General features: G+C 30.0%; 1 protein-coding gene across 1 annotated transcript; it reads right to left on the bottom strand.

Moving 5' to 3' along the window:
- Window positions 1–161: 161 nt before the first annotated feature.
- Window positions 162–5,488, bottom strand: AT-IE (histidine biosynthesis bifunctional protein (HISIE)). Its single transcript, XM_022910493.2, has 7 exons — window positions 5,335–5,488; window positions 5,128–5,234; window positions 3,920–4,141; window positions 1,226–1,471; window positions 1,046–1,141; window positions 786–934; window positions 162–542 (listed from the first exon to the last, which is right to left on the bottom strand). The coding sequence occupies exons 3-7, from the start codon at window positions 4,085–4,087 to the stop codon at window positions 335–337; spliced, it is 867 nt and encodes a 288-aa protein (XP_022766228.2). The 5' UTR covers window positions 4,088–4,141; window positions 5,128–5,234; window positions 5,335–5,488; the 3' UTR covers window positions 162–334.
- Window positions 5,489–16,299: the final 10,811 nt, after the last annotated feature.

The following is a 16,299-nucleotide window of genomic DNA, read 5'->3' as shown; positions in this document are numbered from 1 at the left end:
CTTGGTTGTGAAAATCCTTGTATTAGTGAAGCCCAGCAGGTACAGGAATCCGAGTGAGAACTAAAAAAGAATATTATTTTTATTATTTATTTTGCGGCATTAAGTTAAAAGTCTTTTAATTCCAGTGATAAGAAAATTCGATAATCTCAAGTACCAAAAAGTTGACAAAATGGATTATTTCAATTATATAAATTTACACTCAATAGGCCATAGCAAATTGAAGTTTATTTAAAGAAGAATCTTCAAGGTCCTAACAAAAATTTGAACAAAACCATGCATACGATAAAAGATGCCAATCTACACCATAGTTGGCAAAAGTACAACAGCTTATGCCTTAGCTTTGTGTTGTTACACGGCTTTGCTTCTCCTCTATACCCGACTGTGAAAATCTTTGCCGAAGAACTTCAACAACATTTTCTATCTTTACATCTTTCAGCCTTAACAAAACCATGGCATGGTAAATCACATCTGCCATTTCTGAGGCAGTGCGTGAACTGTCCTCTTTCTCCTCCAGTGTTCGGCACAACTCATCTGCCTCTTCCCTGCATTAGTAAACTGATCTCTATGTAATTTGCTCATGGATAACATTAATACGCTAAAGATTTGACAAGCACATTATATGCTAAATCTTCTAAGCATGGATATGATCTAACATGCTGTTCATTACTGGTTTAGCACTACTTTTGTTTTTTTTTTCTTTTTTTTTCTATAACTAGATCTACTTTCTACTTTTCTCTATGGGACATATAATACTATCATAGAATATGTTAAACAGATTATATTACCGGATTTTTGAGCACAACAAATTTTCATCAAGTAGCAGTCGTTTAGTCCACGAGGGCTTTCCATGTTGCCCTGCTAACTCTGATTCTCGTTGGTAAATTGTAGACTCCAATGAGTATAAAGTTGTCAGTGCCAAGTTATTTTGTTCAACCTGCCAACACAGACCAAGTTAATTCATGAACTTGCAAAATAGTATCATATAAGGTAATGCAGATCTAAAAGATTGTAACAACAAACTGGTTAAAGACTAAGTGCTGCTTACTTGTTGCTCCTTCAAAAGATCACTTATTGATGTGAAATAGCAAGTCTCTGACCCAGTGTGGCAGGTAGGGCCATCAGGCTTTCCAAGGTAAATTATCTAAAGGAGAATTTTCAGTTAAGTCAAACTTAATAATTTAAGCAATGACTAAAGACGTCATACAGAAAGTTATTTAGAACGTACAGAATCACAATCACAGTCCACAAATATGTCATGAACGTTGATGAAATTTTTGGAGGTTTCTCCCTTTGTCCACAATGCTGCCCGTGATCGACTGAAAAATGTTGCCTTCCTAGAAGTGATAGTTGTAGCTAGTGCATCCCTGTTGATGAAGCCTTGCATTAATATGGCTCCAGTGTCAACATTTTGAGCTATAGCCACTGCTAAACCTTTGTCATCCCATTTTATACCGTCCAACAATGAATCGACCTAAAAATTAAAACTTTTAGATATTTAGTCCTTCCACTTAGAAGTGTGGTTTTTCAAAATATACAGAAGTTTGAAAAGAAGACATAGACAAATACAATGAGTATCACAATACTTAACTATAACCATGCTTCTACATAGTGAAAAGTACTACAAACATACAATATTTTCACACATCATGAAACAAAATTCCAAAATCAAGATAAGTTGAAATAAATGCCGATTTGATTTTTAAGAATAAAATAACGAAAATCAAGAAAAGATAGAGACAGTGGACAAGGGATTAGAAAATAAAGGGCTTTCACCAGTCATCACTCAATAGCCTAGTTACGTTACATCCAACTTGCAGAGAAAACATAGGTTATGGGTGCTAATCAAACAATCATGTGAAAGGAAGCTAACATTCCTAAAGCAATTTTTGTCCTCTAATAACAGTAGATACAGAGCAGCGTAAGTATAAATCTGAATATGCTTTATAATAAGAAAGTAAATATAATAGCTTTTGTAAATCTAGAATTGGTAGAATACAGAATATGATAGATTTTGTAAATCTATAATTCGTAGAATACAGAGGAATCCCAAATAGAATCTTTTATATAGGTTTTTATTGGTGTCAAACCTAATCAAGTTTAAACTTCTAATCTAAAACTTCACAACTTGTCACAAATCTAGATGTACTTCTAAAAATTAAATTTTAATTTCATATTATAGAAACTTTGAAGATGACTTTAAAGAGCTTTAATAGACAAGCTCTTGAAATATGGAGTCCAGATGTAGCTCATGTAAGCGTTGAGTGCTGATTACTGAGCAACGATGAACACCTTCCACAGAAATCAAACAAAATGGAAACCCATCCTCATAGTTTGCCTTCCTTTTCTTTTCTTTGCCAGACATGTAACAGTTCCTATGATCATATCAAAGGTAGACACCTGACCATGTCTGTTTAGACTCATGGGACACAAACAAGTAAAATATTATAATAATAGTTCTAAAGAAAAACACCTAAAAATTGTCTCTATACTCAAAATAAGGTATAAAAGCATAGAAAGTATTCCCAAATGCATATTTTAAGTGTTATAATCATTTGCTTCACTATCTCTTTAAAAATAAGAACAGATTCACAGCAGTGGTCCACTATATCCAAAACAATAATGGCCTCTGACTTGAATGTATAGATTGACTACTGAAGTAGAGAGGTGTTGAGAGATGTAGTGTCCAGATGTAGCTCAAGTAATAACTAAACACATAGTACTGGGCAACGATAGACTCCTTCAAGGGATGGCTAATGGATAGATTGGAAAACCAAGCCATCAATTCCTTCCCTTTCTTTTATTTTCCAGACATATAGCAGTCCCTACCATCATATCAAAGGTAGACACCTGACTACATCTGGTTAGACTCATGGGTTGCAAACAAGTAAATAATAAAATAATAGCTCACAGACAAACACCTAAAAATGTACCTATATTCAAAATAAGGTATATAAGGATAAAAAGTATTTCCAGATGCATATATTAAGTGTTATTATCATTTGCTTACCTATCTCTTTAAAAAAAAGAACAGATTCACAGCAGTGGTCCACTGTATACAAAATAAGAGTGGCCTCATGCTTGAATGTATATATTGACTACTGAAGTAGAGAGGTGTTGAGAGATGTAGTGTCCAGATGTAGCTCAAGTAATAACAAAATACATAGTACTAGGCAACGATGGACTCTTTCAACGGATAGCTAATAGATAGATTGGAAACCCATACAATCAATTCCTTCTCTATCTTTTATTTCCCAGACATGTAACAATCCCTACCATAATGGATAAGATAGGCACCTGACACATGTCTGGATAATTTTTAGGAGCTAGTCGAAATATAATAGATGTAAAAAATGGTTAGAGCAGGAACAGTAATAACATTATTAACTGTTTTTAGGCATATTTAGCTTGGCCTGCAAGTGCCTGATCAACTTACCGGTAGGAATTTGGCCATCAAATATTGGCATGAATTTTAGCAAAGAAGACTGGATTCATGGCTAATGCAAAGTCAGTTACTCATACAAGACTTCAAACCAAATCAAACTTTGATAAATCCTTTTTCCTATCCAATGTCTCCATTCATTAATAGCTAACCAATCTAGTTTGTCTTTAGCTTTCATTTGACATGCCTTATCAATTCATAAAGCATGCATGATTAGATAATATTTCACACTTTGGCCAAAAAAAGATAATATTTTAACACTTCTCCATATAGGATCGGGCTTAAACTTATATTAAATCTGTGCTTTTGCAGAACTATTTAATCAACCAATACTCATAGACATAGCCCTCAGTTCATTCACATATTACCATAAATTAAAAAAACAAACAGATAATTCTACTAAAAACAGTTGGACGTTTCATCAAGCAAATGCACATCATTACATGTATAACTTATAAAACCACACTAAAGAAAAAGTACCTTTGATTGAAGGTAGACTTCTTTCTCTAATTTCCTCCAGGAAGCAAAAACAATAGCATTTATCTTTTTCTTCTTGCTGAATCCGCCACAAACACCAGCAGATAAGAAACTAGAGACTTTGAAAGGAGCTCTTAAAGATTGAATACAAGGGAGAGATGAAACCGCCATCAAAAGTTTGGCGTAAATCAACTATATTGTAAGCATGTTTATATCAAACTGATCCTGTAAATAAAAATGATAAAACAACATTACTAAATAAACAACTGAAGAATGCTATTAATCAATTTAGAAAAAAACAATTGTAAGCTTCTTTGAAATGCTAAATGAGGGAAAAGTTGACAAACTTAATTTTCATATATAGTTGCTTCAGTGTTGTACCACAGCAAGAGCGGAAAACAAGCTGAGATTGAGATTTAATAAAAAGCAACACACATTATATTGCTTCAAGGGAACGAGTCACAGGGAATTAATCAAAATCCACACTGACCAGATAGTGAAGCATTTCAAAGCATGCATGGAAAAGAATGGGGAAAAAATGCTAGCAAGTAACAAAAATCAAGAGCAACCGCACTTGGATAAGGATGGCAATGGAGCGAGGGGACGAGGTTGCTTATCCACCCCATCACTGCCTCCACAGATGTGGGTCCCTTTTAATTCTTTCAATGATAGAACATTATTATAATTTAATGGATGGTCACAATTTTCTTAAATGAATTATGAACAAAAATTATTTAACCTCCTTTTATCTTAATCTCAATTACTACAATATATATATACATATATATATATATATTATAGCTTATCACCTTCATCGTCCTTGCTGTAAATAACAGAAAGACCTAAAAGGTCGCATGCTAATGGATTTGAATAAAAAAAAAACTGCAAATATAAAGTAATTATTAGCTCCAGATTGAGTATGAGGTTCGAATATACTATTATAATTCCAACATGAGCTTAAGAACTGCTATACAATCATACTATAGGAATAGGAGCTTTTAGGGTCAGATTTCATAAATGAGAGTACAGCTTCCAACTGATAACATGGTATAAATTATACAAGACGTGGAAGAATAAATTAGACACAACATAATTTTAAGGGAAAATGCCTCATCCAGAGTAAGAGAAATCAACAATCAGTGGGGATTTCTTCTTGGCTGCAGAAGAAGAAAAATAGAATGGCATTGAATAAGCTTCCAATTCATACTTACTTAATTTTGAAGGGCTGCAGAAGCAGAGCCACCATATGCAGGGTCTAAAGCAATAACAGTGCTCAAAAGACAAGACTCAGGATATGAATCTTGTGAAGTTGCTCAACCTGGATACATAAAAAAAATCTTAACTTGACAATAACAAATTGGTATTTTCAAATATGAAGAGTAATAAAAATAAAAAAAAAAAGATTAGAAGGAAATTACCTAACAGTGAAAGACCTATAAAAGATGATGAACTCCAAGTAGATGGATTCAAACAAAATGCACGCAAATGATGACCCCCAACAAGTCGACGGATGCAAACAATCTATAGTAGAGAGGAAGAGTGCTGACGGCTCAGTTTAAAGAAACCCTAAACTTCGAATATATAGACAAGGCCTAGGGACATGATATTATAATTAATAATAATAATAATAATAATAATAATAATAATAATAATAATAAAAGTTAAATGCTCAATTCGATACTTTTAACTCAGTTCTTGAATTGACATTTTAATTTAACATTTCTAATCATCATCTATTCAAAATATAACAATTAAAGATTTTTAGAATGGAATTTAACCAGCAAATTACACGTATCATTAATCAACAAAGCTGTAGAATTTTTTATGACGTGAAACATTTGGGTGACGTGGAAAATCAACATACTCTTTGTTTTTTTTCTTTCTCTCTTTTAACAACTCTCTTTCTTTTTCAAACTCAATGTTCAAATCACATCCCAAAAATCCAAACTCTCTTTGTTTCTTATAACTTTTATCAATTATATGGTTTTCTTGCTATCAAATTTGGCTGACAAGTTGCATCTCCTGAAATTTTTGTAAACCATCTGTCAAAATTATCTATACCAACCACCATCTTAGACTCGTCAACCCAGCCGTTCGATCTTCTTCTCAGCAGCCACATCCCAGGACGGTAGCGCAGCTAGATCCTCCACCGACACACCGATCTTGGCGGAGGGCGTGGCAGAATCAGGAGCGCGATCTATGAGTCATTATAGTGAATTTTTACTTGTATAATTTTTAAAACATATCACTTATACTAGCTCTTCATGTTTACATTTTGACCACTAAAATTAATATTCAATATTCTATTAATATAAAAAAATATATATTTATTGACGAAAATAAATATTTTATAAAATATGTTATTAATACATTTTAAATGAACTTTTAAATACAATTATTTAATATTTAAATAATATTCTACTCATTTCATACTTATTTCGTTAATATCTTAATGAATTTGGGGATAAGTTCAAGCCTAATCTAAGATATTATTATACTAATTAATAATATATTTTTATTTAATTATAATTAAAAAATATATTTAACATATTAAAATATTAATTTAAAATATTTTAATATTTGAATAGTAAACAAATAAATGGACTCAAGCTTCGATCTAACCATAAGCAATTGATAAGCTACTCCTCTCTTAAAGATGTAAATGAAAATTGATAAGCTGGTCATACATGTAAAACTTCAAACAATTTATAATTTGTTTGGTTGATGCTTTTGTTAAAATTTTTTTTTATTTGAAAAAAAAGATAAATGTCAAAAAGCAAATATAGTAAAAATGTTAACTAAATCAAGCCTTAGGTTTAATGCCCAATGATTGATTTGTGCATTCAACGAGCTTTATATAAGTGTTTTTTTTTATACAACTTTCTAAACTTGATTAACTAAGGCATAGTTTAACATTATTATAAAAAATAATTTTTGTGTTTAAAAACAACTTTTGATTCAGTCTCAATATTAAATAAGAATAAAATTTATAAAAAATAATAAAAAATGTAAATTTTCAATCTAAAAGCTTGTTTTTTAAATTCAAACAAAAAATTTCCTCAGAGAATGTTTTTGCAGTGAAAAACTTTAGTTTATATAAGAAATTATTTTATTGTTTTTGATATTTTATTATTTTATACATATTTTTAGACATTTTAATTACTTACATCACCTTTCATAATAATATCAAATATTTAAAATTTTTAATCACTACATTTTTTGAACTCACTTTTTTAATTGAAAGATTGTTTGTCGATCAAATGTCATAATTTGAAACTAATTACATTAGAGATACATATCATATTAGTTAATAAATTTATAATTTAAATATTATATTAATAATTTTTAAAATTAAGATATTACATTAAATATTTTACTATAATTTAAGGATCATTCATAATATTAACTCATCAAATTAGTGTAGACATGACTTTGAATCTCAAGAAATTTAATCTTGAGACAAATATCGAACAAAATCATAATTTTATAAAGGGTAAAGTGTATTTCTAATCACAAACCTTTTATACAAGTTTTATTTTGATTTCTAATTTTTAAATTGTTCGATAATAGTCCCAAATCTTTTTATAAAGGTGTTAATACGATCATTTCATTAAATTTTGCATAAAAATAAAAAGGAATTTCAAATTAAAGTAATAGATTTAGAAATATTATTCTTTATTATCATATCAAAATATTTAACTAAAACGAAATAAAATTTATAAAATTTTTAGAAGGAAACGAAAGTATATTTTTATCCTTAATTTTAAAAATTCAACTTAAGATAAATGGAAGTATATTGGATCATGGCGAATTTAAATTCAGTGGATATACGTGTTTCGCCATTCTTATATCCATTAATTTTTTTTATAAAATTTATTTAATAAATAAAATTAAAAAAAAAACAAAAAACAAAAGAGCCAAATGAGATGGTAAGTGAATTGATTAAATTAAGATATTAAATAATATTTTTAATAATACATATATATGTAAAATTATATAAATAATAAAAAATAATTTTTTATATAAACCAAGGTTGAGGTGTAATACCTAAAACTTTATTGTGACCCCAGCTCGATTAAAAAAAAAAAAACTCAACCCAATTATCTAGAATTAAAGGAAAACACACCGATTAGATTGAAGTGAATGAAACCCATTGGATATGAGCTATTTTGTAATCTTTATCTCAATTCACTTTTTTAAAACAAAATTTATCTAATAAAAAGCAAAAGTAAAAAAGTTAAAAAAAGGAAAAAAAACCAAAAGCTAGAAAAAAAAAGAAAATGAAAAAAAAAGATGTGCCACATGGACACCTGCAACAAGGTAGAAGACTTTAAATTCATCTTCAATCTGATCACATTTGAAAAAAACTTGATCTTATCTTTTTTTTTTTTAAAAAGGACTTATGTTAAATTATTGTGAATCAAACCAACTGAATACAAATTATTTTATCAACTCTACCTTAATTGACTTGTTTTACAAAATTTATCTAATAAAAAATCAAATAAATAAATAAAAAGGCTAAAAACAAAATAAAAAATAAAAAATAGATTTAATAAAAATAAAATAAAATAATAAAAGTAGAGAATGGAGAAAGCCAGGGATGCCTAGTGGACACATTTTCCTTCTCATTATTTACAAAATTAAGTATTAGATATAATATATTTTGTATATACATATTGTAGACACTTAAATTAACCTGAGTTTAATTGTATCCTAGGATTAGATTTTTTGAAAATTATTTTATTTAGTTTAAGGTTATTATTATTATTATTATTTTTATTATTATTATTATTATTTATTTTATTCATTTGGGTTAATTAAAAAAAAAGTTTGGTTGATTTAGGAAAAAGAGTCAAATTGGAAATTGAAACTTGTAACTGCGTTAAAGTTGAAACTTTTGATATTTCAGCTGTACGTTAGGTTAGGATTAAAACATTAATTAAAAGTAAAAGTGTATTTGGATGAATTTTGGGTAAGGATGGAAGAGGAAGTTGATTTAAAGTATAAGATTTAATTTAAGTGAAGTTTGAGGTTTAGAATTCTTGTTCTAATGGATTTAGGATTAAAGGTCTATTTAAAGAACTTCAAACAACCATTAACAAGGAAGCAATTGGTAGCAAAAGAAAGTAAAAAAGAGAAAGATTCTGATAGTGTTCCTTTTTGGACTTTTCTAAGATAAAATTCTTAGTTTAATTATGGGCTTAGACGTGATTTAAAAGTTAAGATTTTGGGAAAAATGTGTTTAAGGGATTTAGATTTAAGAAGTTAAAAAAATTTGGAAATTCTCAAAAATTTTGGAAATTTTTTAAAATTTTGAGTTTTACATTAAGTTTTTCAGCCTAGCTTGAAGTTTATGATTAAGTTTCAGGCATTAGTTAAATTTTTGGTGAGATTTTGCAGTTTTCAATATTGATTTTTTAGATTTATATATCATCGATTTTTGAGATTTTTCATCGAAACCCAAGCTCTTTTGAAGATTTTGGACGGTGTTTAACCTAGTCTAGAGAGAAGATAAAGAAATTGGAAAAAGAGAGAATGAGAAAGGGAAATGTGAGAGGGAAATTTTTTTTTTTTTGTTTATATACCTAAGCCAAATGACACCATTTAGGCTTAAAAAAATTTTAAAATCCACAACCCTGCCCAACTTAACGAGATTTGCTCGTTTATTTCCTTATTTTATTTATTATTTTATTTATGTAATTTAATTAATTTGATTTGATTTAATTATTTATTTGTCTAATATGTTTTTCTTCCTTACATTTATATTATTATTTTTTCTATACATATGTTTATTTATGGTCTATTTATATTTATATTGATTTATATATTGATATGTTTACTTATTTGTTTGGTTTTGTTAAAAAAATTAAGAATGGGTTAATTAAATTAAATTCTTAAGTTAAATAAAAATAATGAGCTGAATTTCATTTTATTCTCTTGTATTTTCTAGAAAGTTTTGTGTAAAATTTTGAGAATAAATATTAATTATCCTTATGATAAAATTCTAAAAATGCAAGAATGAGTATTTTTAGAAATTTTTAGGTGAGAAATTCATTTTCAAAATTGTTTATGCTGAGCTTCAAGTTGAAGGGTAAAATCTTAAAATCACAAGAAGGAGAAAGAGAATGGTTAAAAGCAAAGGTTGAGAGTTTTCTCAATGTTTGCACTATAACACTCAAATTAGAGATCGGTATAGGAAAAAATAAGAAGGAGAAAGCATGAAAGTGTAAGAGTGTGAAATATCTAAATAATACTTGAAACGCCCTATCTATAGTTGAAGGTGAGGAGTTTTGGGGTAGCTTAGGCTGCCTACGATCAATCTTATAATCAGGATGACCTGGCAGGCTAAGTTGACTTGGATGTTGATAATCTATTCAGAGAGTAATAAGTCAGCATAAAAAGGGGTCTTTTAGGTAAGTTGATGAGATGGCCGAACTAACATGACACTATACATTTTAGGTTAACCCAAAAGTCATAAATACCCTTGGCTATTTGCTGACAATCTCTAATAAGAAAAAAAATCATTTTACCTTTGAACTTAAAAATGGCCATAAAATTTTGTTCTCCCACCAAGTAGTTTGAGTATCAGACTATTGAGTGTAGTATTGGCCAATTTGGTATAAATCGACCTGATACGTACTCGATGGTGTCGAGCTTAATCTTAAGTGTAGGCTTTGAAATTTATGTTTAATTAGTTCGACTTGAAGTCATCGAGGTAAATGATTGAATTTTATAATTGATTACTAATGTGACTTATACATTTGATGCTATATTTAACCATGACTTGGTGGCTTGTTATTGTTTAGGCCAACATGGGACTTATGTTTTTTCTTTGGTTTGAAATTTGATTTTTGCTTTTGTGTTGATTTGTTTTTATTGACCTTCAAACTTTCTAGCTCTTTTTCAATCAATTTTCCCATCTTTATCTAGTTTGATATGTTTCTTTTCTTTTAATTATATCTTTTTATTCAAGTTTTTAAAGTTTTAGGGTAGAGTCAAAAGAAAGTCTGCTTGGTTATCAAGGTTTGGATGATGAAGGCCCTTTTTATGATTGTAAGAATGGATTATACTCGAGGTGCTTTTTGGTTGAATCCAATGTCCACTACTAATTAACAATTAATTAAAGATAGTGTTCATGTTAGAGAAAAGTGGGTCCTTCATAAAGTGGATGAGTTTCATGCTATAATAGATCATGATCTTCAAAATCCATTAGCCACAATGTCTAAGGTTAGCTTGGCTTTTTCGACTGACTTTTTTTTTATTTCTCATTTTTCTCGCCTTTACTCTTCTTCTCTTATTCTATCTTCTCATTATCAAGTTTTTGTTTCTACTTTTTCTTGATGTCTATCTAGGCTGGCCTTAGATTCTAATCCTAGTTTGGCTTTTGAGTCTGAAAAGTCTTCTATTCTTTGTTTATTTTTTTTTTCATTTCAAAATGAAAGGAGATTCCTACTCTTATTCTTGTTCGAACATTGTCATCTGTTACCTTTTCAGAAGATAAGTCATCCGATAATAAAATTTTTGAGAGTGAATAAGCTACAGACAAGCAAATAGAGGGGACTAATCAAGTTTAAAAAGGAAGGGCAAGTGAAGACGAGAAGGATATCACCTCACATGGTGATGTATATGACCTCGCTTTATTCTATACCTTTTGTGACTTAGGTATAACCTCAAAAGATATGATGCAGAGCCTAAAAGATAGAGCTAATCTTGAAAACTGCCCTAACATGTGTTTGGTGCATCACTCTCGTGGTTTAAAGGTCAAAATTGATCTTACTAAAGTGGGGTATAATATAGTACTATCAACCATTGAGTACCAAGTTGTTACTTCTTTGGATGCTGACAAGATTTGGTTGTACTATGAGTCTATAGTCATTGGTTTGTGGTTTTTTTTTTATATTTTTTCATTGTTAACTTTTTTATTTTACAATTTAACTATCATTCAACTCGTTCTAAAATTTTTTTGATACATTATAGGTTTTATAATTCTTTGTAGAAGGTTGAAGTTAAACCTTAACTTTCTTTTGTTTAAAGAATTTTTTATAGTTAAGAAATATCCCTACATAAGAGTTGGTTTTATGTAACAACTCAACCCATGAAAAAAATCTTTGTTGATTGTCCAAGCTTAATAAAAGGTTAAAAGTAGTTTTTTTTATGTATAAAGAAAAAAAATGACTAGAAAAAGCCCAATGCATGAGAAATAAACAATTGACCTAGGATTTTTTAAAACATCTAAATTAGTCCTTTGGTGATCGTGAAATTAAAAGCTTGGGATGTAATAATAAGCCTTTTTTAGAAGAGGCTGTTGTTTTTAGATTCGAAAGAGCTAACCTCTTTTTCTATTATAAAAAAAGTCAAGTATTAGGGTAAGTTCGAGGCAACTTTACATGATATTTGTTTTAAAATTTTTTTTTAACACTTAGTTTAATTTTTTATGTAGAAGTCTCGTCCTAAATTGGAGATTTTGAGTTCACACACTTCTTTTATGCCTTAAAGTCCAAGAAAAGAAGTAAAGCTCTAATTTGACTTTGGGCCCCTTTAAGTGGGGTCAAAATAATCAACCCTACTTTTCCTCAGCCTCCCTTTAGCCTAATCATACCCTAAAAAAGGAAAAAACAAATAGCTCAGAAAGAGAAACCCTCTAAAAGTAAAAGATTGAGGCCATTTTCCTAGTCTAAGCACCATATTACACCCACATCAAAGTAAATGGCAATAAATATGAAGTTTGACTTCATTGAGAACTTTTTTGAGGATCCCGAGATGGAAAAAAAGATCACCAGGGTAACTTTCACCAAAAAAGGTTAGTAGTATCTTTAAGTTAGGTTAAAACTTTTATTTTTTATATTTTTGTTTTTTTTAAAGGTTGAGCTTGATTATTGTTTTATGCAGCTTTTGAACAGCTCTCGTCTACTATTTCTCACATGATGGGGTAAGACATACTCAATTTTTATCGGCCTTTAATGCACTATTATAAATCCAAGTAGGATCTAAAGGATTATGCTTGAGATTTACACCAATTTGTGGAGTCCCACAAGAAGACCAATGCCTCTTTAATCAAAGTTAAGATGGATAAGGAAAAGCTTAGTAAAAAAATAGAGAACTTGGCTACTAAGCTTAAAAATATATCTCTGTAAAAGGCTACAATTGAATCATTCTAACAATAGGTTAACTTTAAACTTAATGATGTTCTAGCTTAGGTAACAAGGTTGAAGTTAGAGTTGGGAGTTGAAAATAAGACTAGGCAGCAGGTGGTGGATTAATTCCTAACCTTTTCAAAATTTTATGATATGCAAATAGGGTTTGCTTAGGGCCAGGTGTCAGTGTTTTCGAACTGGCGAATAAGGAGGTTCATTTTCGTTTTGTTAACCTGAACCTCGACCTTTCTAATGTTAAGCTCGACAACATTAAGTCTTGGCAAGCCTTTGCTACTTGAAAACCTAATTTGTTGGTTGAACAAGCTCTTTTACTTCAATTTTAAATCTGTTCCTCAAGATTAATTTTAAGACCCTAAAGCCTTTATGTAATATTTCTTATAAGTGTTAAGTCGGACAACTCTCTTTGCTGATTTAAGCTTGATCTGAGCCAAAGGCTTTGGATTTCATATTTTGTTATTAGGTCAGATGTAATTATACCTAATTATTTTGGATTTGGTTTTTAATTTTGCAAGTGTGAACTTAGTTAGTGTCTGAGTTGAACATTAAGTATGATACGAGCAAGGTTAAAACTTTTATTCAATTTTGAAATTGCATAATACAAGTCTAAGTTCAACTCTACAGAGCTCGATACACCCTTTTACTGGTAGTAGATTTTGAGATTGTTCACATTTCATTTCCTTGATATAGGATTACCATTCATATCTTGTAACTTGTAGGTCGTATCATGGATGGACTATTTAACTGCTTAAGGGCCCTACTAGTTCAGGGCCAACTTTCTACTTCAGTCGTCAACTTTAGAGGCTTTTAATTTTTTGAGTACCAAGTCACTTTTTATGATATTTTTACGTTAGACCCTATTATTATAAAAACTAGATATTCTTAGTTTATAAGCCATTATTCTGTTTAGGGTTGTGTCCTTTTGTTATTCAGCTAAGTCCAAATTGGCCCTAAAGGCTTTTTCGTTCTCCTTTTCAGATTCAAGCTCAACTTGGAGGCTTAGAAAGCCAATATTCACAGGCACCACAGCTTCTGTTCTCAAAGCAAAATTGAAATTAGTCTCTCTTGTAGAGACCTTAGAGGTCTTCCTAAAAGCCTATAGTACATTGAGTAACTTGTCAACTCACTTGCTTTTAGCTTTATCTAATCTTTTTTTAAGGGTTTCCAGTATGGTCTTGTTGGCCATCTCGACTTGACCTTTAGATTGAGGGTGCGCAATTGAGATGAACCTTAGGTTGATGTGAAGGTTGAAACACCACTTTTTGAATTTTGGAGTATCAAACTAGTTCCTATTGTTCGTTATTATAAACCAAGGTAGACCAAATCTACAGACTATGTTTTTTCAGATAAATTTTATAGTTTTAGATTCAATTGTGGTAGCTAGGACTTCAACTTTGAGCCACTTTGTGAAATAGTTTATTGTTACTAACACGAATCTTCTCTGCCGTGTGGTTGGGGTGAAAGGGTTGAAGACATCCATTCTCCATTACATGAAAGGCTAATGACTGATAATATGTGTCAACTTGGTTAATGAAAAATATTGTATATGTGTAAACCCTAGCATTTATTGTATTTTTTTATTAGGTCGATTGTGTCTTTTCTGATGGTGGACCAATAATAACCTTTTTCGAGCACTTTATAAGCTAATGTCTAAGGTCTGAGGTAACTGCCATAAATTTTTGTGTAGATTTCTTTGAGCACATAATTTACTTTCTCTTCATTTACACATATTAGGTAAGGTAAACTAAAATATCTTATGTACAATTTCTCATTGATCAAGGTGTATTGAGAGGCTTTTCCTATTAAAGCCTTAGTTTGGACTTTGTTTTCGAGTAAATCACTAGTCATCAAATAAGTGTAGGTTAGAGTAATCCATGACTCTATTTTTTTTTTTCAATTTGGTCGACCAATTTCTCATCAATGCTTTTTTCTATTAGCTCTTTTGCTATGACATGAGCTGAGCTATCAGTTGCTATTTTAAATTTCAATTTGTATAATGAATCAACCAAAGTATTTTCTGACCTTGATATTTTTCTGACCTCTACCTTAGTGAATGTGGTCAAATATGCCAATGCCTTGTATAGGTACTTTTTTATTCCTTTATTTTGAGCTTTGAACTCTCCATATATTTGTCCGACGATAAGTTAGGAATCATTGTACACAATAATGCTTTTTACATTCAACTCGACAATTAATTTTAGTTCGACAATTAATGCCTCATATTCGACTTTGTTATTCAAAGCTCTGAATCTGAACTTTAAAGAGTACTGAAATTATAAGTTTTTTGGTTTGATCAGGATTACATCAGCCTTACTTTTTTAATTTATAATTGACCAATCAACAAAAAGCTTTTACATCTCTTCTTCTTTGGCCACATCAGTCTCCTTAGGCTGTTCATCGGTCTGAGCTAAGTTGCTTGTAAATGATAAAATCTACTAGCACCTGCTATTTCAAAATGACCTGAGGAGTATATGCAGGTTGTATTCATTGACTCCATTGTCCATTTGATCAATCTTCTAGTAATTTTGGCTTTTACAAGATTTTCTTAAGTGGTTGGTCGATTAGAACATTGATTGTGCAAGCTTGAAAATATAGCCTAAACTTTCTAGCCGACGTGACATTTTGTGTCAGATAGTTTCTATAGTTTGGTGTAATTCATTTTGAATCTTGTCAAAAGTTTGCTCATAAAATATACCAACCTCTGCCTTTCTTTTTCTTCCTTGATTAATATCAAACATATTGCTTGGTTAGTTGTAATTAGGTGTGTAATCGAACCAAGTTAGTATATTACAATACTCGAGCTCGAGCTTGACTAAAAAATTGAAGCTTGAAACTTGGTTTGAGCTCGACTGAGTTCTATTTGTCTAGCTCAAGCTCAATTTAAGGTAGAGCTCGAGTTGAGCTTGAACTCGCTCGATAAAATTACCTAATAAAAATTTACAAATTTGATTAATATGCTTGATAATAAAACTTAATTAGTTGATTTGATATTTGAACTAAAACTTAAATTAAGATTTTTTTTATAAATAATGATATATTCAAAATAATATTATAGCAATATAAAAAACACACCATCAAATTAAAAAAATTTTCTAAACATAAAAAAATTAGAAATCTTGTAATATTTAGCTAATTAAATCCAAACAACCAAATTACAAAATTTCTTAACGTAAAAAATTGAAAGTCTCAATCTAACTAATTAAGACAAAAATACTTTTCATTAAGGCAGTA

Source organism: Durio zibethinus, chromosome 9 (assembly GCF_047325235.1).
Source record: "Durio zibethinus cultivar Kanyao isolate XHJ-2024 chromosome 9, ASM4732523v1, whole genome shotgun sequence".
NCBI classification, from domain to species: domain Eukaryota; kingdom Viridiplantae; phylum Streptophyta; class Magnoliopsida; order Malvales; family Malvaceae; genus Durio; species Durio zibethinus.
The sequence above is the reverse complement of the archived record's forward strand: the minus strand, read 5'-3'. Positions and strand labels throughout refer to the sequence as shown.

Bases quoted from the DNA above. Each gene is read 5' to 3' on its own strand.
- AT-IE (XM_022910493.2), bottom strand. From the start codon at position 4,087: ATGGCGGTTTCATCTCTCCCTTGTATTCAATCTTTAAGAGCTCCTTTC. The intron at 1,472-3,919 runs GTACTTTTTCTT...TTTAATTTTTAG, and splicing joins AAGTCTACCTTCAATCAAAG to GTCGATTCATTGTTGGACGG. The intron at 1,142-1,225 runs GTACGTTCTAAA...ATTCTCCTTTAG, and splicing joins TGGACTGTGATTGTGATTCT to ATAATTTACCTTGGAAAGCC.